Below are 24,302 nucleotides of genomic sequence, written 5' to 3'. Positions count from 1 at the left end.
ACGCCTACCAATGGGAGAAGGGGCTCCACCGCGGGGTGAAGATGCCACCCCTTGTTGCGTGGTGTGTGTTTGGGTGAACCACACTTCGTACGCGTCTGTAAACCAGGCGGTTTGTGTCGGTAAGGCCCGTCAGCTTCTCCCGTCCCACCTCGCAGGGGCAGCCTCACCAACACCCCTCTGCGGCTCATCGCACCGGCGGAAGGGGTGACGTGCTAGCCCTGTAAGAGAAGGCAGGTGAGGGACGCAGGAACATCAGTGGCGTGTAGCCATGGCCTTTGCGACCATGACGGCAGGTTTGTGTCACCCGGGGCAGGCCCCCCGGGGGCATTTTTGGCGCCAGCCTGTCCCGCTGGCGGCAGGGCGGCTATCGGACGGTGGCACGGGGGGCTGGCCGGGGCGTTTGCACAATCCTGCTGGGGCACTATCAGTGAGATAAGCCCTGTGCCTTGTGGTCAGGTCAGGATAACCTGGGCAAAGTCAGCACACGCTGCAATAGCACCGGGTGCTTCCAGATAATAAGGATAATTACTAGCTTTTCTTACACCATAAATATTTTGGCTTTAACTATATTTTAATACTTTCAAGCACTTGTTTGAAAAGGTACTTTCAGCACACATAGTTGGTGGCATGAGAACAGAAGTGCTTGTAGTGGTTTTGGCTCAATAAGAACAACTGGCCCCTTGTCCCCGACCCCCTCTCCCTCAAAGGGTTTGAGTGGTTGATAAAAAGTTGATAACTCAACAAAATTCACCGTGCCTGTTAGTAATTCTTCTATAAAAGCCACACGTTTTCCCCTGCAGCCTTCAGTTGCTTTTAGCATGAAGAGACTCGTCCTGGCCCTGGTGCTCGCCCTCGTGGGTAAGTTGAAGCTTTACCAGCCCCGCGGAGCCGTGATGGCCACTGTGGTCCTGAGCAAACCACGTCTCCTCCGGGCCTTTTAGGGATATTTATTCTTAATTTGCTGAAGCCCTTTTATTTCAGCTGTAAACTATTAGATTTCTGTGCCTAAGCTTAGCAGCTGGGGAAAAGCCAAGGAAGCAGCAGGTAGCGAGCAGAGCTGTTATGGGCTTGGTGTCCTGGGGGTGTGGGGTGCACCCTGGGAGCCCATTATGGGTTGTTTCCAACCATTAGCCCACTGGGTAAAGGAGCAATAAATGAAAGGATCCAGAGATGGGGGGTTTCTCACACTTCCTTCTCTTTCCTCTCACACAGGGGGCCAGAAGCAGGACCTTGGTAAGTGCCAGCACATGGCTTCCACGCTGCCCTCCCCTATGGCCCTGCCTTCCCTTTGTTTGCACCTATTTTTTGGCAGTAGCAACCTCGCCCAAATTTGCTGGTATGCTCCTTGTGAGTAACAGCGCAACAGTCTTGTGAAGGAAGTGTTTCTGTGTTTGGGTTTTTTTTCCAATAGAGCCTGTTTTTCATACTGGCAAGACCTATCTGTATGGCTACAAGAGCTTCATCCTGCATGGGCTGCCGAGCAGAGGCCTGGCGATGGCAGGGGTGAGGCTGACCTGCAAGCTGGAGATCAGCCGCGTGTCTCAGAGCGACCACATTCTCCAGGTAAATTGCCGTGGGCGTGGGAACCCACTCACCCACATCACACGGCTACAGACGTTCGGTTCGTACCTCTGGGCTGTGAAGGTAAACGACAAAAAGGTGCAGAGCCCACATGAAAGCTTACGGCCCTTCCCAGTGCTGAGACGACCTTGTACACCCAACGCCAGGCCAAGCGACTTCGCTCAGGCAGCGATGATTTCCCCAGCGCGGTCAGAGGCGCGGGCATGGGCACTGACCTTTGCACCCTGTACCCCCAAGCCATGCTGGGGGAGCACCGAGGGCAGCGCCGGAGTGTCTGTAGCTGTAGCCAAACTGCTCTGGGTCACTGGTAGTGGCCTACAGACAGTGCCACAGGCTTCCTCGCAGCCAGCACCTCTGCACGAGGGAGCCAGAGCTGGTCCAGCCCTGCTGCCATCAGTGCCGGAGCCGCTTTGACTAAAGCTGCCTTGGGTTCATGTCCATGCAGAAATATGGCAGACAGCTGCTTTAAAGAAATGCCTTTGAGATAGTTTTACTAAGGCGACACTAAGCTTGAGTATGAAAATGAGAATTCAAGCATGAAATATCCACGTTTTTCAACCTGGTGCATAGCCTGAGAAAAGCTTGGTGCTGGAATTCAGATATCACAGGAGAAAGCCCCATCTGTCTCCATTATCTTCCTTTTGATAGTCTTCACATAGGCATTAATTCAAATGCAAAGGATTCTAATGGTAATGCTTGTATTTGGCATAATGATATCAGATCTGGAAGCGCTGTTACTCATGGAAAAGATTAAACCAAACAGCTTAAAATACTGGCATGGAATGAAAGGCCACAGAAAAGGGATCTAGAAGACACCACGTGGGGAGAGAGGCACTTAGAGTTCATCCTAGGAGTTTACTCAATCTGTAATCCTGTGCATATATTACTGGAACAGTGTGAAGGAATACCCATTATCAAACTTCACACACTACTGCCACTGCAGGCTCTGCGTAACCTTGCTAGAGTTGCTATTAACTTTAGCAATTGCAAAGAGTAATCTTGAGTAGGATTTAATTTGGAAAACGTGACAAGAGACGAGCCACCCTCGGTACATTGATTATAAATGCCTGAAATAAAACAGAGCACTAAACCCACACCATTTCCCTCTATGCAGGAGCACGTACTTTTATGTTGGGGGGGAGGTATGCGTGTATGATACGTGTGTGCATGCAGGCACGCGTTTCCCACTAGGTAGCAGTCAAGGACTTGCGTGCAAGCTTTACAGCTTGATAAGCTCAAAATGACGACAGCCTCTTCCAAAGAAAGAGGCACCAGCTCCTGCTGGGTCATGTCCCCTTGCGAGGTCCTGCGGTCATCTCTGCTTCCCCATCAGCTGTGCCGCAGCTCTGGTGCTCTGGGACTTGCTGGACCTGGAGCAGCAGCCCAGCAGTCCCCATGTGTTTAGGCAGGCAGCTTGAGCAATGGCTTGGCTGCCTTGCAGACTGAGGGGAGATCTCACTGGACACCTGGGGAAAACTGGCGAGCAGCCTTTCCGCAGAGTTCGCTGGCAACCAGTGTTTCACTCACCCAGCAAGGTTGACCAGACTTGCTGAAGTTTTGAATGCTGCTTGCACAATCTTATTTTTCTGGCAGAAATCCTTCATGGAAATCACATTTCTAAGGATTCTTCCTAGGCCCAGCACAAGAGTCGGAGGAGGAAAACCTTTCCTGTGGTGTTGGACAAGTGGCTTTTGTCCGGCCATGGATCTGAAGGGCCCGGTTTCCCTGTTGTTGCACTATTTCAAACTGATCCTGAACAGGATGAACGTTTTCCTCACTTTGTTCACAGATTCAGTCACCCAAGCTGGAGGAATACAACGGCTTCTGGCCCACAGACCCCTTCACGCCATCTTCGAGGCTCACAGAGACCATTGCTGCATGCTTCAGCCAAGCCTTTAAGTTTGAATACACGGAGGGAAGAGTTGGAAGTATTTTTGCCCCGGAGGACTGTCCCATCCTGTGCGCTAACCTAGTGAGAGGGATTCTGAACATGATGCAGATAACCATCAAAAAGTCACAAAATGTGTATGAACTACAGGAGGTTTGTTTTTTCCATTCTGATTTTGCTTTTACTCTCATTTTACTGTTATATAGTAACTTGCCTGTACATACACTTCCCAGGCAAGGGAAGTTTCACTCCTTTCACATCATGCAATGTCTTGACCTATTTGTTGCTGTTTCAAGTGGAATGTTCATTGTGTTTAATCAATATTCACAGGCCGGGATTGAAGGCATCTGCCAAACCAGATACGTTATCCAGGACGACAGCAAGAATAACCGTGCCATCATTTCCAAAAGCAAGGACCTGACAGACTGCCAGGAGAAAGTGGTGAAGAACATGGGAATGGCGTACATCCGCCCCTGCCCCACCTGCCCCCTGGTACGAGCAGCACGGAGCCCTGCTGCCACGCTGGGGCCTAAGCCACTCCTAAACAGTCATGCATCGCACTCATGCTAGTCGGGAGCTTGGCTCGTCTGTGCTAATTAACTGCCGCCCATTTGTGTTTCTGAGTGGGTCTCTTTGCACTTCCAGAAAGTCAGAAACATTAAGGGCACGGTGATGTTCACTTACAAGATGAAGTATGACGACAGCGGAGCCCTGATGACGTCTGCCACATCCAAGCAGGTGTATCAGATCTCTCCTTTCAATGAACCCAATGGGGCAGCAGTCATGGAGGCAAGGTAGGCCCCGTGCGTATCCTTAGCATAGCTGTGATCATCAGAGCCAGGAGGAGATGCCTGAAACATATTTACTGTTGATTTGTGGGTTAACAAGAAGCGTCTGGCCTGTTGGCTGCAAAGGGCCAAGGCACTGTACATCCCTTGGGATACCCGTGCCCTGCCACTGGAGGGTTTTCTGGGCCACCTGACACCTTTGTCCAATCTCTCAGGGATTTTAGCAAGCTGTAATGAAAGTTCTCGCCAGTCCTATGACATTTCCAGATAATCCTGAGCAATGCATAAACGGAGAAGTGCACAATCCATTTGTGGTCAATGCCAACAGTCCTGCCGGGCACTCCTCAGTCTGCTCCAACCACTGTACATTCCCTCGATGCACACAGCGCGGTTCAAGGCTACTGATGCATTTCCTTCTTTCCCTTGAAGACAAGAACTGTCTTTGGTCGACATTAAAAGGACTCCCATCAATGCACCAAAAACTCAGCTGCAAAACCAAGGCAGTCTTCGTTATCATTTCTCAGGAGAGCTAGTTCAGATGCCAATTCCTCTAATAAGGATTAAAAATCCAGATCTACAGGTATTAGACACTTACTTTTCATACTCTTTAATTATTTATAAAGTTAACAAATCATCACATAATTATTTTAGACATGGATCCTTCCAACTGTCTCTTTTTTCCCATAGTTAACAGAAACACTGTGGCAGTTAGTTGAGAATAACGAGGAAGGAGACACTAAAGAAGCTTCAGCTAAGTTCTTAGAAATGGTCCAGCTTTTTCGTATAGTGACCCTTGATCAAATTGAGTCTTTGTGGATGCAGTTTGCCAAGGACCCTCCCTACAGGTAACTGTATTGCCTTCAGCTGGGATTTCTAATCAGAGGCCTGCTGGGCAATGGGGATAATGAATCCTCCTCTCCCTGGCAGGCACTGGTTCCTGAGCGCCGCCTGCGCTGCCGGAGCTGCTGACACATTCAGATTCCTGAAGCAAAAAGTTCATGATGAGAAGCTGAGCAGCTGGGAAGCAGCTGTGACTCTCCTGCTTGCCTTCCATTTTGTTACACCCAACAAGCAAACCCTACAAGTTGCCTCAGTGAGTGCAGATCATTCTTCCTTCTATTTCCCCCCTCCACTCCTTTTTGAAGGTGAAGTCACAGGATTATAAGTGAAAGATGCAACATATTTCCTTCTAAACTTGTAAAATGCAAGGTATTAACAAAAATGGGAAATGCTTTAGAAAATGTTTCCAAATACTTCTTGTCAACGTCTTTAATAGCTATGATGTTTGATGTTAAAACCCACAAATCCTAAGAAAATTGTTATTGATTTCTTTTGGCCAAAATATTTTTTTGTTTGTTTTTAAAATAGACAAAGTCAAGAAAATAATATAATGTAACCAAAATCTAAATCACATACAGTATAACTGGAGCAAGTCTGCTTTTACTGTAGCTGAATAAGCAGCATTTGATCCAACTTCTGAAAATATTTAGGAAAAATCCAAAGCAATTTTATCTGTTTCTCAAATTAAATTTTCACTAAACACCAGCTCTAATTATCAGAAACGTTACAGACTGCTATTTCTTCTGCAGACTTTTCTGACCTGTCCCCAAATCCAGAAAGCACCAATGCATCGAAGAGTTGTTTACCTGGGATATGGTAGCATGGTAAATAAATACTGTGCTCAGGCTTCACTTTGCCCAGCTGAACTTCTTCAGGTAGGTGACTCATTCATAAGGGGTGAAGAAATTTTTAAAAAGCCTCTAATTTAGCTCTCACAATGCTGGCAATTAGGTAACTCGCTGTGTACATGCCGCACTCTTAGCTGTGATTGCCTATGAAATTGCAAAGACAGAATGAAACACTGAGCTGATGCCTTTGGGAAATCTGGTCATAACAGTTCAGAATTTCAGGTGTAAGTGGCAGAAGCCTGTGGGAATAATGAATCCTGTAAACAGCCTGAAACTGAGTTTAGGTATGACAAATTTAGGATTAAAGCAAAATAATTATGATTCTCCTCCCTACTTTTACATTAGGTAGAGTGCACTCAAAAATCGATTGAAAAGGCACTAAATTGTGAATATAAGCAAAGCTCTAGGTATGTCGTAGGTTGGGGCTCCCAAAGCGGCCCTGCCACATCATTGCCTGTCACGGTCAGAAACACCAAGGACGTTGTCCTCAGACTGTGCAGCTCTGGCTCCTTACTCAGAAGGACTGGGGCGGCCTGCGGGTGTTTGACACGTGTTCAAATCTTCCAAAAGAAGAGCGACACAAAGCCAAGCCACCAGAAGGGTGATTTGTCTTCTCAGAACAGCCAAACTGCCTAAGTGAACTTGCTGCCGCTGCAGGAAGTGAAAAATACACAGGCGTAGCCCCGCAGCTGCGCAGAGCCTCGGGCCTGCGGGCTGGTGGAGAGCCCCAGGGAGTGGTTGCACCGGCGTCAGCTCGACGCGGCTCTTGAACTTGCGACAGACCCTCTGGTCCAGGCATCCACCTAGGATTAGGCACAATTTAAAATCAATTACAACACTGTGTAAGCAGAAAATCAAGTTTTCTTGTACGTTCCATGTTTGGCATTCTGATAAAGATGGTGAGAATTTTCCTGGGAGAAAAACCTGAACAGCCTTATTCTGGGCTTTGCACCAGGAGTTTTGCTTGCTATGGCAATGCACATTTTTATGCATTATTACAAGATTGTTACTTGATAAAATTAACACAGTCTGCTCTGTTTTCAGCCACTCCATGATCTTGCTACTGAAGCCACCAGCAAAGGTGATGCCAAAGACATGGCCTTGGCCCTGAAAGCCATTGGCAACGCAGGAGAGCCAGCCAGTATCAAACGCATCCTGAAGTTTTTGCCAACGTTTTCCTCAGCTGCAGCTTCATTACCAAACAGAATTCATGCTGATGCCGTGTTGGCCTTGAGGAAAATTGCCAGAAAAGACCCTATAAAAGTAACTGAAATTATTATTTAAGCAAATGTCTTAGAGGATATGATTTGGGTTGACAGTGATTCAGGAATAATAAAGCCATCAGGTAATGTTAGCAACTCAGCTACCAGTCTTCCTCTTGCCCACATTACAAATTCCTGCCATCACCCTGCCCTTGCTGATATCCTGGGAAAGGGGTTGTTTTAGTCACTGTAACACTGTGCCCATTACTAATGGCTGTTTCTTCCAGCCCTGCTCACTGTGCACCCATCCCTATCTTCATTTGCAGTGTCAGATCCCATGCCCAAATCTCCATTTAGGCCTTGGTTGTCCAGTCACTGCAGATCACAGAGGCACGGTTTAGGAAGCATTTATCACTAAGAAGTTATGAGGTACTCACAGGCTGTATCTTTGTCCTCTAGGTAAAGGGGATCTCCCTCCAGGTCTTCATGGACAGCACACTTGCTCCTAATGTCCGAATGGTGGCTTGTGTCGTCCTCTTCGAAACCAAGCCTGCTCTTCCAACCGTAACAGCTATGGCCAGCTCGCTGCTGACGGAGCCCAGCCTACAAGTGGCCAGTTTCACATATTCACACATGAAGGCTTTGGCAGTAGGCAGGATCCCGCAGCTCTACACTCTGTAAGTAGAGGAAGTACATTCTTAGTAGCAAATGGTGATTTTCTTCTTGCAGTTTTCTAAGAATTTGGTCACAGTTGACTATCTTCATATGATTTTATCTCTTTATTACTCAGATCTGCTGCTTGCAACATTGCCATTAAACTCCTGAGCCCCCGACTTGACAGGCTGAGCTATCGTTACAGCAAGGTCATTCATGTCGGCGACTATTCCTGTGAGTACCAGGTGCCCTGTTCACTGCTTCGGCTTATGTACTGTGTTCTGTCTGCTCACAGCCTGTGAGTTTAGTGAGCTCCTGAAGTAATAGAAAGAAATAGAAATAATAGAAATAGCCCAAGAGCCTCCTAACGTGCAAAATCACCTGAGAGTATTCTACTACTCACTGGGGAAAGCAGTGCCAGCACGTGGGTTTTAGGCCTCCTTCTTCAGTTGTTGTGGTTGTGTTCACTGCCCTAGAACGAAGTTCTCCTGTTGAGGTTACAAACTTGAACACATGTGGGACTGAACCCTGGAAGAACCCCTTGTGATTTACGACAGCATGTACCTGAGGTGGCTTACATGCACCAGACACCTTGAAGACACACTAACCACAGTCTCTGCTGCTTTTTATTCCTGTGATAGTTGAATATCAGGCTGGTGCCATTTGGAGGGTCTACCTAATGAACAGTCCCAGCTCCATGTTTCCATCCGACATAATCACAAAAGTAAGAGGATATTATGCAAATACTGCAACGGATATTATTGAGGTAAGTGTTTCATTAAAACAGCCAGCTAGATGCAAGCCAGCTACCGGTAGTATTGGTTGTTAAGCCTTTTGGACCACGATGTAGTGTTTAACTCCATCTCTGGCTGTGAGGGTGGATGTGGAAGAGAAAATTTAGATAATGATCATGATTTTACTTAGGCTGCTTCTTTTATTTGGGCTTCTTGACACATACATTCATCAATGATCACATTCAGTATAGACATGAAAATGTAGGAAAGCAGAGGAAAGCTTATGCAGCAGAACATTCATCTGCCTACCTAAAATTGCATGGCATCTACGGTATTTTGCATAAGTACAGGGAAATAGCATCTGAAATTAAATTTCAGCCAGCAGTGCAGCCAGGGCAGCATGAAGCTCCATGTAACAGCATGCAGGCATTTACTCAGCTTCTTGGGTAAGCTTTGCAGCCTGGGCTGAGCTCTGCGCTGCCCTGAAATTATCCCTGCTGACTAATTCAAAGCCAGCTCAGCACATCCTCAGCATCTGCAGCCATTGCCTGCTCTCACCTGCCAGCGAGAGCCTTCTAAGTGCAATGGCTTCATGAAGAATGTGTTTAGAGTGGCCTCAGTGCGTGTAATACTAGGTACAAAGCTTTTCCTGGGCTCTCTCGTACTTGGGCTCTGATGCCTGACTCTGTTTGCTACAGGTGGCTCTCCGGTCACAAAGCCTAAGCAAGCTTATCAGGAAGCAGAATATTCCCTTTGCTGAGTATGACACATACAAGGCACTGAAGGAACTCGGTAAAACGGTACGTCTCTACGCACCCTTCTGGTCTGTTTGCAATCACAGTTCCCGCCAGCACCGGGGTTACATCACCCACCAACCCACCCGCCGAGCCCTCCCCTTGATGTTGCGGTGAGAAAGGAGTCAGTCATCCTGTTTGGTCATTGCAAGATGTACTTACATTGTACTTACGCTGTCAACAGAGGCCACCTTTTCACTCAGCATGTGTCAGCCCTTAATGTACAATACAAAAGATTATGATGATGCTGGTAGCCAAAATTCAGGTGTTTTAAAGCGTATATTAAAACACAGTAGGTGGTTCCTCTTCTCTTTTAAAATGATTGTTGGATAAGATTTTTGTTCCTGAGTCCTTCGGTGTCAGTCACTACCTGGAGCAGCAGAAATTGCCAAGTCCTTAGCTCATCCCCACATGGGGAAAATCCCACTGAAGTCAGTTATCCAACATAGGAAAGGCCATATTGGTTCAGACCTGTAAGATGTGTTAGTTCTTTGAGTAAGGAACCATGGTTAGTATCCTGCAGATGGGATCTGCTCTTTGCTAATACATTACTGTATTTTAAGTGACATTATCTGCTTTTCCCCTTTCTCCCCATCTCTCCTTAACACCACAGCTTCTGGGATGGAAAGAACTGCCTCCCGAAGACACTCTGGTGTCCACTTATGTCAAAGTATTGGGCCAAGAGATTGCCTTTGCTGACATTGATAAAGATGCCCTTCAACAGACCATGACGGTACTGACAAGGCTGCTGTCTTTTTTGTCTGTGATGCTGAACCATTTCCCCTCCCTGTCTCTTCTTACCTACTTACCTAACCTAGTTCTCCGTTCTCAGAGTCTAACTGGATCATCAGACTGGCAGCCAGTGGTGAAAAAAGCAGTGGGAGAGGCCCAGCGAGGCATTTCAGGCCGATGGACACTGCCGGCAATGGTGGGCGAGCTGCGGCACATTGTCCCCACGGTGGTCGGCGTGCCGCTGGAGCTCAGTCTGTGCGGCGCCGCGCTGGCCCAGGCTGCGGCCAATGGTGAGCTTGGGACGCCACAATGAGCAATTTCCCTGCAGTAATTGTGGGTCCAAGCCCTCTGCTGAAATTAAATCCCTCTATAATCTTCAAAAATACTCCTGCAATGTGCAAACATTAGTGTTCAGCTACCTCCAAAGGGTTTGAGAAGTCATTAGCACGTTTCACCTAGGACATATTTGTATAACTCTGGTCTGGAGTAGCAATCTTTAAATAATCATGTAAAAGACTTAAAAATGTACAAGCACTGCCCATGTTTTAACTATTGTGCTTATTGAAACATTGTATAGAATCATAGAATCCTGGAATGGTTTGGGTTGGGAGAGATCTTAAAGATCATCCAGTTCCAACCCCCCTGCCATGGGCAGGGACACCTTCCACTAGACCAGGTTGCTCAAAGCCTCATCCAGCCTGGCCTTGAACACTTCCAGGGATGGGGCATCCACAGCTTCTCTGGGCAACCTGTGCCAGTGCCTCACCACCCTCTCCGGGAAGAACTTCTTCCTGATATCTAACCTAAATGTCCCCACTTTCAATTTAAACCCATTACCCCTTGTCCTGTATCTCCAGCATTTATTGTTTCGTTGTCCATATAACTCCTGTCTGTCTTTTGCAGTGGATATACAGGTATCACCACCATTACCTGAAAATTTCAGACCTTCACAGTTGTTGGAAACCAACATGGATATTCATGCTGACATCAAGCCAAAGTAAAAATGACATATATTTTCACATATACACACAAAAAATATTCATATTTAAAATAGATATGTGATTACATGTTGTTACAGAGGGGTCTTACTTGTCCCAGATTTGGAATGGCTGTGCTAGTCCAGAGCAGTGGCACAATCACCTGATGCTTTACGACCCTGCAGATGTAGCAGTTTGCACTGTATCCCACAGGATGCTGTGCTGTTCTGCCACTGCTAAAGCCTCTCGCATTTGTACCTGTTCAGTGACTGTAGACACGAAGCTGTGAAGATATATTTGCTTATGTACAAACCGGTTTTTACAAGTTCAACGTAGACTGGCGCCACCACCTGGCACAAGCTGGGGGAATCTCAGGGAGGAAAGGGAAATGCTTCTGAATCTGCAAAAGCAACAGTACTACTACTAATAATGACAGTGATAATAAACTAGGCACAGTCTGCAGCGAGAAGACTCTGGCGTTAGCTTGTCCTCAAGCAATGTGTCAGAGACAAAGCAGTGAGAGGGTCCACGTTAGCTCTGCTGGTCAGATACATCCCTTTGCCTTTTCCAGCATTTTTTGTTTTATCCTGTTATGATACATCTCTCCATCCACCAGTAGTGGCTCTTACAATAAACAGAACAGCGTGAAAATGCAATTTTGCATTTCAAAGCTAAATATGTGCATATTAATCTGTAATTATGCATGGTTTTATTTCCACTCTTTCAGGGCATATTTTCATATGATTGCAATGATGGGGATTAATACACAATACTTTCAGAGCGGTCTTGAATTTCATGCAGAGTTCAGTGCCAACACTACAATGAAATTTGATGCCAGAGTAAATCTGAAAGAGAAAAATCTGAAGATTGAAAGCCCTCCCTGCCGTCAGGAGGTTGAGCTCGCAGCTGTGAGGTACGGAAGGGATTGTTGAATTTTGCTTCTTAGGTGTTACTGATTGTGAGCTGCTATAAAATCATGAACATTAACCTTGTTAGGCTGTACCTTGGCAGCCACATAAAGCTTAGCACTGTCTTTTTTGCACCAGCAAAGCCAGATAAGCAAAATCAGATGTTACTTGTGTGCCACTTATCACCTCTACAGGAGTGAAGTTAATGCTATTTCAAGGAACATGGAAGAAGTAAATTCCGAAAAGAAATCCCAACTTCTCCCCAAAGGAGAAGTACCAAGTACCTCTGACCAGCCCTTTCAGCCATCAGACAGACCTTCAAGACCTGGCAGCTGGAAGGTAAGGAGGCCTCTCACCAGCTGTACTGCCGACAAGTAGGGAGCAGACAGGCCCTCGGCGGGGCTGAGCACTCCCAGCGCAGCAGCTGGCTAACCAGGTCACAAACACAGGAACCGTGAGATTCAACAGGTGCCTGACATACCCCAAACTAAGACCAAGTTTAGTGAGTTCAAGACATGGTCATTCACAGGCTGCTCACTCACCACCTCATGCAGGTAGTTTTGCTTTGACAGCATCTCTTCCTATTTCTTTACAGTCATGGAGACAGTGTGTGAAATTCATAACCTTTTTACAATACCCCTTTTTCCTGAATCAGAGCAATGTGAAAAAGATGGCTCTTGGGTAGGACATACATTTTTCTTCCCATATCCTGAGGTAATCCCTGCAGTGGATTGAAACTATTCTCTTATATTCTCTTATTCTCTTCAGCTCCTGAGGCTGGCGGGTGAAGGATAGGTTGACTTGCAGCAGGAGGGCTAGTAGGCCAAAAGTGATGCAGAGAAATAGCCCCTCCAAAGAGCCCTGCAGATTCTCACGGAGAAGTGTGTCTGTGAAATACTGCCTGGGAAAGGCTGGGCAGGAGAGTTGTCCTCTTCCACAGACCACTTTGGAGGAACCCCCACTGCTTCCAGTGCTTGGATCTCTAACTCTAAGTGGTGCTTCCTAGCTTAGACAGGACTGCGATCATCCTTTCCATTAACAGGAGGAAAAATTTTAGGAGCCGTGACAATTTTTTTTGGTGGAAAATATAATTATTTGCCATTTTTTTTGTTTAATGCAGCAAGGCAATATTCCTAGTGTGATATCCAAAGGATACCAGCAAGGTTCAGAAGAGGCACGTGGCCACGGTGTAGGAGGAAAATTTTACACACACATCGTCTGCAGAAAATTTGAGAGTTTGGGATGTTCTGCTTGTCTCAGCCTAAAGTCACAAAATTCTGCTTTCTTAAGAAATACCTATCTGCACAAATTAGCTGGAAAACTTGAAGCCAAAATATTTTTGAAGCCAGGTACAGTTATGCCAACAAGCCTGTCTGCCAATCTCTCTGAATGCTGCACAAGCAGCACAACCCTGGAAGGTAAGTATCTTGACTTCAATTCATACAGATGCTGATACTGACAAAATACAGCTGGAGATCCAGGCAGGATCCAAAGCAGCTTCCAAAATAACTGATGTAGCAAGCTCAGGGTCTAAGAAAGAGGATGAGACATCTGTGTACAAGGACATTCAAGCTAAACTGAAGAAGATTCTAGGCATTGAAAACGTGTTCCAGGTAAGAGACTTTGAGCATGGGAGAGGGGAATATTTTTCCTATAAATGAAGCCAAGGGTTTCCAGCATGGAACTGGCATGGGAAAGCAGGGATTTCGTCTGGGAGGAATGGGTCTAGGTGAGTTCTGGTGCAGCTTCTGTAGTGTGCAGGGCCAGGAAGTTGTATTTCCTTAAAAGGCTGTGGTGAGCAGCTTGTCTGACACTCAGAGAAATGTTACAGAACGAGCTCTAAATGCATAATGCTTTGAACTGTTTTTGGAGGTCGCAAATAAAACACGGCGCCGTACGAAACGGATTAACAGAAAAGACAACACTGCAGTTACAGACCTCTGGGCAGACCCCAGTGCAACCCCCCTCTCCAGTTCATCCTCTTCTTCCACTGGCTCCTCTGCTGATGGTAAAGAGCCTGGAAGTGCACACAAGGAAGATGAAATAAGGCAACCTGGGAAGAAGCGTGGCAGCAGCAGCGTGAGCAGCAGCAGGAGGAGCAGCAGTGTCAGCTCTGCTAGCAGTAGCATCTGCAGCAGCAGTGAAGATCACTCTGGAGACAGGCACTGCAGAGGGGACAGTGAATATTCCAACCAACAGGTAACTCACCCAGGCTGGACCTTCCTATATTTCTATTGGGTAGGACATAGAGTTTTCTTCCCAAATCCTGAGGTAATCCCCGCAGTGGACTGCAGAAACACATTCTGTCACATGCTCTTCAGGTTCTGAGGCTGGCGGGTGAAGGGTAGGTGGATGTTTTGTACATCAGGAAATTGTGCCTTTAGAGCGTGGACCAAAGAGAAAACAGATTGTTGAGGGTGGCTGTTTGTTGCAGGATGGAAGAGGTAAACCACATAGCAGAGCTTTTTCCCCTTGTTAACCTCTCTGGTTCTCTGAAGCATTTCAGTTCAGAACTTTCATGATTCAGAAGACTTCAGTTTAAAAGGTTTTTTAAAAATTAAATTTTTCTTTTTCCTTTTGTTCCATACTCAATACTGAACTTCTTAATGCATTTGTCAAAAGTTAATTTTTTGTCTTCTCGTAAATCTTCTTACCTACTCTCTATTTTCCAGGCAAACCCACCCATTTACCAGTTTTGGTTCAAGCCAGCAGATGAACAGGTACATTTACTGCTTTCGCTGTGAGCAGGGCCTACAACTGCTCTCACTAGCTTTGCTGCAATTAGGGCTTAGTTCTCTGAGAATAAAAATATGACAAATTAATCCTGCAACAACTTCCAGTGGTGAACAACTTGCTTCAAGGTGACTATCTGTTTTCACAGGACCCAGGAAGGGAGGTCCTGAACAGCAGCAACAGGTCCTCCTCTTCTTCAGCTAGTGATGAAGGCATCTCTAGAGCCATGTCTCAGGTGAGTGTCGTAATCTACTAGAAACATTTACTTTGCATTTCCAGTTATTGTATGTTTACAGCAGAGTAGGAAAAACATGGCGGTTTAGCATATAAGATAATATATAGAAAGAAAACCAATTTTTTCTTGTTTTATAAAGGTAAGAACACTGGATAGCCATTGAATTTTGTTTAATATGCACACAATACAGGCTACATTTTTAAATGGAACTGGAGTGTATTGCTCTATATGTTGAAGTTTGAGTTACTCAGTAAATAACATTATAAAAATGAGAACACTTTAGAACTGCTGACTTGCTTGATCAAAAACTGTTTTCAGGTATATGTTTCATTGCATATCCCTCTGGAAGTTCAGGATTTGACTCTGCCACTCTTGTGTTCACGAGGTCTTCAGTGCCCAGTACTTTTGTTCGTGTCAGCAGGACCATACAAGGCCTTTGAAAGACCCTGATTTTGCAGTAACGCTCTAACTTTGAGGGCAATCCAGGTGTCCATTCAGGAAGGACTGCATTGTACATAGTTAACGATACCTGGTCCTTCTGTAAGAACTATTTTAAGAACTGATGGAATCTGGACCAGATTTCATCAAAGGAAAACTTCGTACATTTCAGACAACGACCTAATGCCTACAAAACAGTAAACCTTACTTTGCTGAGGCACCCCCTCTGCACCAGCAGCTCCCAGTCATTAGTGCAAGTAGCTTGCAGAAAATAGGCAACCAGCTCTACCTTCTTCCCCCCACATTCCTGTGAAACATGAGCTCACCTCCCTTGTCCATCTTTTCACCACATTACTAATTCCCTGAACTTCTCAGGGTCTTCCCCAGTGCCCTCAACAGCTATACCTTCTTCTGCAGCCACAGCCTTGCTCTTTCCCCGTTTCCCCCAAGCCCTCACCAGCTCTCACCTCGTTCTTTGGTGGATCTCTGTCACTCAGAGCAGCAGCACAGGGAGGGCCTGCTGCCCACAGCTCATCCCACCTGCAGCTCTCCCTTGGCCAGGCAGGCACTCCTGCCCCACAGCTCAGGTAGGGCAGTCACAGCTGGAGCAACGCTGCTGCCGGCTACATGGCTCCAACTTTGGACGGGACCACGTGCTGCTCCTCGTGCAAGTACCATGCTTTGGACGGCACCGAACAGACCCCTCTGCCAACACAAATTACCTCAGCTTTAAACAGGGGGTTAAAGGAATTTTATCAAAAGGACTGTGAGCTAAACTACCAGTTGGTAAGAGAACAGTGCTGAGCTGGGTAATTTTGGCTCTTTATACTGTAGGGTCCTACTCCTTTTGTTATACTGAAATTACTTTACAAAAAGAGTCCCAGCTCTGCTGTTCTACTTGCGTAGCTCACGCCAGCTCTCCCTTGGAAGAGTGGTGAAACTACGTAGGAACTGAGTAGATCGAGCGATGATCTATGATGCTGTTCCATACTTCACATAGAAAGACTTCTTGAATGACACTTTTCCCTTACAAATACTTTTAACTTGTGGTTCTAATGTAGTAATTTTAACTCTTTGTTTATGTCTTTGGTCTCTATTTCCTCCCTACTGACTTAAGCCTAAATTCTTGGGAGACATCAAGCCACCCATTCTGGCTGCAGTCCTTCGTGCCATCCACAGAAATGAGCAGCCGACGGGCTTACAGCTTGTGCTGTACACTGATTCACAATCCAGGAGGTCGAGGATACAGATGTTCGTTTCAAGCATCTCAGGATCAAGTAGCTGGAAACTCTGTGCTGATGCTTCAGTTACAAATTCCCATAAAGTATCAGTAAGTTTAAAATAATGATCAGCTCAGTTGTAAATGAAATACAATGATCCTACTATGTTTTATACAAAAAATATATATGTTCCGCTCTACCAGGGTTCTCTTAAATGGGGTAAAGATTGCCAGGACTACCATATTGCTACTCAGATTGCAACAGGGCAATTTGCTGCTTATCCAGCTATGCAGATGAAGCTGGAGTGGCCAAAAGTACCTTCCATAATCCGAACAACTGCAAGATGGTGAGATTTTACTTCAGTTTTTGAAAAATTCACCTGTGTCAATGCTCCAGATAGTTACAGACTCAGTTCTGCAATTTCTGAGCTGAAAAAAAATCTCCTTAAATCAGTATGTTCTTATAAAATCAGATTAACACATGCATGCTTTTCCTGTGTAGTCATTCCCTCACAGCAGAGTGCATTTCAGTTTGCAGGAAAACCACTTGAAAGAAAGAGGATGATGAGATTTACTTAATCTATTGTAGATTTAAAGTGCCTGAATTAGGAAATTAGTTTCCTGATGCTTCCTAATTGACAGAGACTCGGAGCAGAATTGTTACCTTGGTTCTCTGAAGAAGCCTGTCTCATACCGACTGTACAGGCAGAGTAATTTCTAACGCAGACACCTTACCTCTGGCCTCTGGAGGTGATACAAGTACTTCCCACAAGGCCTATTGCACACTAAATAGCAAATGTTGTGTGACGCTGAGCATAAGCAGTAGTAGTAACTCTGGATTCAGTTCACATACGTGTCGACCCATACACACACAGTACCTATTGTATTCATTTATTCGCTGCTTTCATCCACAGTAAGATACAGGTCCATATCAAAGCCCAATCTTTTTTCGCAGCGCTACCAAAACACAGACACCTACAGCTCAGGTATCTAAACAGGCATGCTACACAAGATTTCACACTGAAGGCATACAGGTGATTTGGTTTACAAATGTCTACTGAAGAGGATAATTTTTTACATTAAATTGAATTACCTGAAGTGCTGTTATCAGCCATCCAATTGACTATCCTGGAGCAAAGCCACAGAACTCAGCTTTTCTATGCTCTGAGACTATGCCTGTTTTTTAAAGGAATACTTTCTGCATTTGAGTCCCAAGCCTGTAAGGGAGCCCAGTCACAGAGATCCCTCTGTCAACTTACGGTAGTGGGCGAAGGATCCTTGATAAAAGTTAGCGCTGCAGGACTGACACAATACAAGGTCATCTATTTTTTAGCACGTTAGTATTTTATTTGTTATTTAATCGGTGCCTATTTTTAATTCTGAATGTGTTTAAAACAAGCTGGCTATACTTTTCTTCTCATATCACTCAGCCACCCAGCCTCCTGAAGATTGTTTCCCCCGTTAATGGTTAAAATCTGCCTGCCCCTCCTCCAATACACAACACCGTGTATTTCCAAATCCTGACACGAAACATGGCTAACACAGAATGCATATTGCTTTATAGGGGTATTTTAGTCTGAACTAATAATAACCATTTTTTCCAAAGATAAATCATTTGAATCACTTCCTTTTCCAGGTTCTACTCCTTTATTCCAGGAGCTGCATATATGCTTGGATATTCCCAAAGGCAACAGCGTGGTCCTTCTCACCAGGCAACCTTGGTTATGTCTCTGACATCTCCAAGAACATGCGATGTTGTCTTCAAGCTACCTGAGGTAACCCCTTCCACTGCCTTTTATCTTGGGGCATTCAGTACTTATGAAATCAAAGGTTAATAGTTTTTTTAACCCAGTGATTTATTTTTTTTTAATGTATTAAACTATAAAGAAGCTCCCACCACAAGGACATTATACTCACACAGCTGGTTCCGTTATGAAAAGATCGTACAACATATTTCCCTTTCTCGTGTAGCATGCAAACACACGATACAAGAAGCAGGTCAAAAAACAACCATCATGATTGATAGCACATTAACCATAACTCATTAAAAAAACCACTCCTCCCCAAATCCTGTGTCTTGGAAAATGTAATAAAACCAGGCTGTAGACAAGCACGACAGCAAACTAGCAGCCCTCAGCTTATAGGCAAGGAGAGGATGTGCATCTCGGGTAAACCAACCGTTCGGACTGTGAGCAAATGTGATGTAAAACTCCTCAAAAAGCTGCAAATTGGTGAATATCAAACTTCATGCATAGCACTGCTATCGTATAGGTTGCAGATGTGTCAGACTAGAGCTATTTCATGCTGTAGACAGAGGACTTGATTTCTTTTTAGCTCTGACCTAGATCTAGATTCTAATTTAGATTCTAGTCAGTACAGTCGGCTTTGAACATCATAGGAAAATGCTATCTATTCTCTACACTGCGTATTGCATTTACATTCATGTTTGTTTGCTGTCTGATTTTCAGCTCACAATTTATGACAGAGCCATCAGGCTTCCTCTGCCATTTCCTTCAAGGCCAGGTACACCGATTTCACCACCACCATCCCCTGACCGGAATGTCTTTTCCCAAGCAACACTCTCAATCATTGAAAATCTTAAAGGTCAGCAATTAACTATCTGCACAAGCACTGATTGATTTTGCAAATTTTGTAAACATGATTTATACTTTTGACGTAAGTTATTCTACATTCACTTAAAAAATCAGTTGGATTTCAGATAGAAATAAACCCATTTGTATGAAATTCTGTGAGGCTGCAGAGATGTAAAGAAAAGGAGTAATTACATTAGTACAATAATCTTACGTTAGTAAGATTAAATATTCAGTCCCATGGCAAACAGTGATTCCAAATGTATCCATTCCCAAATGCATCCATTTCAGCTTCACTGCAGAGGTTGCTCATGAAGAAAAAACCGTGACAACATTTAGGAGAGGGACACCTAAGCTACCTCAGATTTGGGGTGCTCTGCTTGATTAGCGCTGCTACGTAGAAGCTAAAACAGCTTCAAAAGTATACCCCTTAATTTCACCTCCTGCACTTGATGTTGAAGGGATTATTGTTTCATTAATGCTGTATTAAGAGCTAATCACATTATACTTATTTAGGGGAAATTTTAAATGGAAAAGCTTTATGTAATCTTGGGGTAAGGAATCACATTTTGCTTTAAATCGGTGGGCTAATATCATACCTATGCATATTTCTTTGGTAAACATCAAAATGAGCCCATATTAATTAAAATTGCTGTAAAATAATTTCTAATCAGAGCTGGTAGGATTTCCAACCAAATACCATCATGGTGAAAAAGGGAGACGTTTACTCTAGTGTGACTTTTTTCCTCCCCACCTGCTACCTATTTCTAATGCTGGCTACGACTCCGTAAAGGTAGCAGCATTTTAGTGAACTTCCTCTAGTGTTAATGATAGGTGAATTGTTAACATTTGAGAAATTCTTTTGACTGCAACAAAGTTTAAAAAAGCCAGGAGGCTACAAAGAGCTGCAGCAGCTGGGAGCAGAATTTATCTCACACAAGGACTGAATCATGAGTGGGTTGTGCTGCTGTCTGGGGACTGGCAAAGTTTTGCTTTCGTATTACTACAAATCCAGTATTTGATCTGAACGAATCATTTTGCTTTTATGTGGTAATAGGTGAAACCAGAAACAGTCTTTTTTTGCTTTAATTGCAAATCTAAAATGGGATAACTGTCATATGAGGTGTAAAAGGCTTGCTTTTGACTGATTTTTTTTCAGGTCGTTGTTCAGTTTTCCAAAACACGATCACAACCTTCAATGGAGTTGAATTTAACTACTCAATGCCTGCAAACTGCTACCATGTCCTGGTGCAGGACTGTAGTCCAGAACTGAAATTCCTGGTGATGATGAAAAGACTTGAAGAGCCTGCTGACCTCACAGCAATAAATGTCAGACTCGCCAGCCAGTAAGTAATTGCCAACCTAATGACAAACAGATGTCAAGCTGCATCTGCTGTAAACCTGAAGACCAGATTGTTAGGGCAGATTGGTGCTAGCATAAAACACGCAAAAATTACTGATGTCAATGGAAACATTCCTAGGAGTGTGACTGGGATTTAGGACTTTGTCTTTCAAAGGTGCTTCTGATGTATTTCTGAGGTTCACAGTAACCTAAAGTCTTTACTACTCAAAATTCTTCATTAATTTGTTAACAATTAACGATCTAATCTCAGTTCTTAGTAATTACATAGACACATAAACTAAAAATCCAAAAGGGACTATTGTAATCATTTAGTCTGGCCTCCTACAGTAAGCTAATAATTAGTACTAATAGGCACCCACAACCATCTCATCAGAGATGCTGGGAAGTGGACATAGCTAAAAAGGGGATTACTTATCCCAGATTAGAGGCATCCTTTTAGGTCATCTCTTCGTTGGTGCATAATGTTCTAATCTATTTGAAATTAACCTAAAAAACGCTTCAATCACCTCTGCCATCATAGGTTCTTCTGTAAAAGTATAGTCCTGTATGTAAATTGTATGGGATTATTCATAGCAAAATTGTTGTAGGGAGTATTCTTCAAAGCACATAAATAGGCTTTGATCTGTAAGGTTTCATTACAAGTAATTATTTCTGAAAATTGCGTGCCTAACTGTGCCATGATGTTAGAGAAAGAAACTAGTATTCCGTGCACCTGGTTTGTGGAAGAACAGAAAGATGCTTGTTTTACAGACTGTATCTTTCGTGATAAAGACATTCCTCGCCACTGTCTCATTCCGGTTGTTTCATGCAACTGTGTGCTTTTGATGTGCTTGAGCTTCCTATTTCCCCATTAGTGCAAACTCTGCTCTAGGGAAATACTACAATACACAGACTGTTCAGGCTGGAAGAGAACCTCCGTAGGGAATCCAACCTTCCTTTGAAATGTAAAGCACCTTCAGTGTAGGTGAAGGTAACAGCAATTAGCAGCAAGGGTCACTGCAGCCTGGCTGAACCCGGGCGGCAGCAGATGCCCAGAGATGAGTAAAGCCAGGGAAAGGTGGATTGCGAGCACTCCTCCTGGCACACCGTCCTGGGCACTCACAATCTTCCTACCAAAGGGTAGCAGGTGATTCCTGCCAGAATGCGAGCATCCTGCAGTGCTGAGCATCCCACCAGGACTAGAGACTGTGAGCTGAGCAGGGCGAAGGAGAAGCTTTTGTTCATACTCATTTCCTTCATTTAGCGAGGTGGACATGTATGTTTCCAGTGGACGCATCCAGCTGAAGATTAATGGTGTGCAAGCCCCAACAGACGTTCCATACACCTCTAATTCTGGTAAGAGACTCATCTTTATATTTCATATGCTCTTTTGAAGACGGAGAGGATGTGGTCCTGCAAACACCTCACAAGATAAAGATCGTCCTAATTTGAGAAGCAATTATGTGATTTTACATACCTTCGTGCTAGCTTTCATAGGGGGTGGCAAGAAACAAAGATGAGCAAAGAGAGACATGCTGATTCTGTGTATCTCTGCAGAAACCAAACATTGCAGGGCTGTGGTACCTTGTTCTGATAACAGGGACCCACAGAATGAGCATCTAGATGTCCCCTGGTCATGGCCACCCTTGCCACAGGGCTTCGGCTTGATCCAGGGCAGGGAGCCACACCGCCTTCCTCATTTCCCCCCCACTCTCTTTCAAGACACGTTAGAGCCTGCGTTAAGTCCCCAGGAACTTAACAAGAGGGTCAGGTTGGACCCTAATCATAGAATCACAGAATGGTTAGGGTTGGAAGGGACCTTAAAGCCCATCTAGTTCCAACCCCCCTGCCATGGGCAGGGACACCTTCCACTCGACCAGGTTGCTCAAAGCCTCATCCAGCCTGGCCTTGAACACCAGTAACTTCCTTTTAAAATAAATCCCTTTTTGTTTTGTTTGTTGCAGATGCAAGCATGCGGATCAGCAGCGAAAAGGAAGGCCTGTCACTACAAGCCCCAGACTATGGCATAGATAAACTCCATTATGATGGGCATGGACTTGAGGTATTTTTGGGGGGTTTTTTTAAATTCTTTTCAGTGGGTTTAATTTTAGAAGAAAAAAAAAATTAAGTGCATCTTTTCTTTATTTCCACAAAGATTCAAGTTGCTTTCTGGATGGCTGGAAAAACATGTGGTATTTGTGGAAAATACGATGCTGAGAAGGAAAGGGAATATCAAATGCCCAGTGGATATTTAGCTAAAGATGCAGGGAGTTTTGGTCAGTCCTGGATCATCTCGGAAGACCCCTGTGCTGGAGGTACTAGGATTCTAACACAGATTCATCTCATTGCCTTTGGCTAATACATTAGTCTCATTAATAGATTATTTAGACTAATTGTAGCATAATTGTCTTATTTTTCAGTATTTTTGTGATTAATGGCCATAGGTTAAAAAAAGCCTGTTTTTCCTGAGTTTAGTAGTTCTGGTGTTGCATTTTTCTATCAACTTCTTATGTAGTTACCTGAAGTTTGTGTGTTCCAGATAAAATTATAAACTTAAAACTCCCCAAGATGATAAGTTAGTATAAAAAGTAGGTAGCTTTACCGTTGACAAAAGACATTTTTATGTCATCCATAATAGATTCATTATTTATTTCCATTCTGTTACTTTGAGGCTTTTAGTTTCACAGAAAAAAAAAAAAAAAACCAAACCATAAAATCTAGCCCTGGCTATCAACCCAGAGGGTGTTTGAAGTGGGAAATACCTGTTTTAATTTCTCTAGCCTGAAGATGAACTTAATCTGTAACCTTCAGCCCAGGAATGATTGTTCTTACCATCCAGGTCCTATAAAATAACAACCACATGCATGTATTGATAACATTAGGGTGCACTGCATGTTGTGTGGAACCCAACCCTCTGTGCACGTGGTGACATTTGTGGAATATATTCTTCGATCAAGCTGCCCTAGTCCAGGAATTCCTGGATCAGAGAGAGGCTTAAGGACTAAGCCATGGCAAGGCAGGTGTGATGCTAGGCACACTGCAGAACATAGGGATGTCTAGGAGCCACTACTGCCCCACAGTGAAGTGCTGTCATAGTTTGGGTAAAGGGAGTGTCAGCTGACCAAGGTTTTCACATGTATCTTTCTGGATTTAGACACCTGTGTCGTACTTAGATCCTGTTTGGCAAGTGTCTCTCCTTGGGACTGTGCCCCACATGCTTGGTTTTCTCACAGCCTAAGCCACTGACAGAAAATCAACTCAGATTAGTTTCACGTAGCTTCACCCCTTCTCACTCAGTTCATCCACTGGTCTTAGTTGTTGCGAATTCTGCAAGTTAAGTCCAGAAAGTTATTTCTATAAATTCTGTAGGTGCTGGAAGAGAATTCGTATTTTACAGATTGTAAGCTGCAGCGCAAATTCGTCAAAATCGAGAAGCCAGTTGCATTTGAGAAGAAGGCGGCAAAATGCTTCTCCGTGGAGCCAGTTCTACGCTGCGTTGAAGGCTGTTCCGCAACCAGGACTGTTCCCATCTCCGTGGGCTTCCACTGCGTGCCAGCCGGTGAGCCTGCGGAAGGGGTGTGCACAAGGGTGCTCCCACAGCCAGCGTGGAAAGCCGCGAGGTTGGCTGTTCTAGCACCAGAACCTCGGTGTGTACCTCACATGGCCTCCTTCTCCTCTTTTCTCGTTCACAGACTCCGCGCTCAGCCTGGAAGGGCAGATGAGGCTAGAGCAGAAACCTGAGGATGCCGTGAGCACGGTTTCTGCTCACACGGCGTGTTTCTGCCAACAGCCGCCGTG

General features: G+C 44.7%; 1 protein-coding gene across 1 annotated transcript; it reads left to right on the top strand.

The window, feature by feature from the left end:
- Positions 1 to 818: 818 nt before the first annotated feature.
- LOC104508881 (vitellogenin-2-like) lies at positions 819 to 24,296 on the top strand (the record flags this gene model as incomplete). The annotated part of the gene is made up of 35 exons (XM_010150641.1): positions 819 to 858; positions 1,213 to 1,233; positions 1,412 to 1,563; positions 3,371 to 3,622; positions 3,800 to 3,961; positions 4,115 to 4,263; positions 4,687 to 4,837; positions 4,945 to 5,102; positions 5,185 to 5,350; positions 5,847 to 5,972; positions 6,990 to 7,208; positions 7,607 to 7,824; positions 7,938 to 8,046; positions 8,454 to 8,567; positions 9,234 to 9,335; positions 9,943 to 10,062; positions 10,162 to 10,351; positions 10,965 to 11,058; positions 11,766 to 11,951; positions 12,141 to 12,285; positions 13,067 to 13,300; positions 13,365 to 13,559; positions 13,819 to 14,145; positions 14,619 to 14,666; positions 14,828 to 14,914; positions 16,470 to 16,682; positions 16,776 to 16,918; positions 18,208 to 18,346; positions 19,040 to 19,175; positions 20,322 to 20,508; positions 21,769 to 21,860; positions 22,469 to 22,566; positions 22,660 to 22,819; positions 23,902 to 24,063; positions 24,197 to 24,296. Coding segments are annotated over exons 1-35 (5,195 nt in total), but the record flags the coding sequence as incomplete, so codon positions are not given.
- Between the last annotated feature and the right edge of the window lie 6 nt (positions 24,297 to 24,302).

Source organism: Eurypyga helias, unplaced genomic scaffold (genome assembly GCF_000690775.1).
Source record: "Eurypyga helias isolate BGI_N326 unplaced genomic scaffold, ASM69077v1 scaffold21074, whole genome shotgun sequence".
Taxonomy (NCBI): Eukaryota; Metazoa; Chordata; class Aves; order Eurypygiformes; family Eurypygidae; genus Eurypyga; species Eurypyga helias.
Note: the sequence above shows the minus strand (reverse complement) of the source record. Positions and strands in the feature narration are given on the sequence as shown.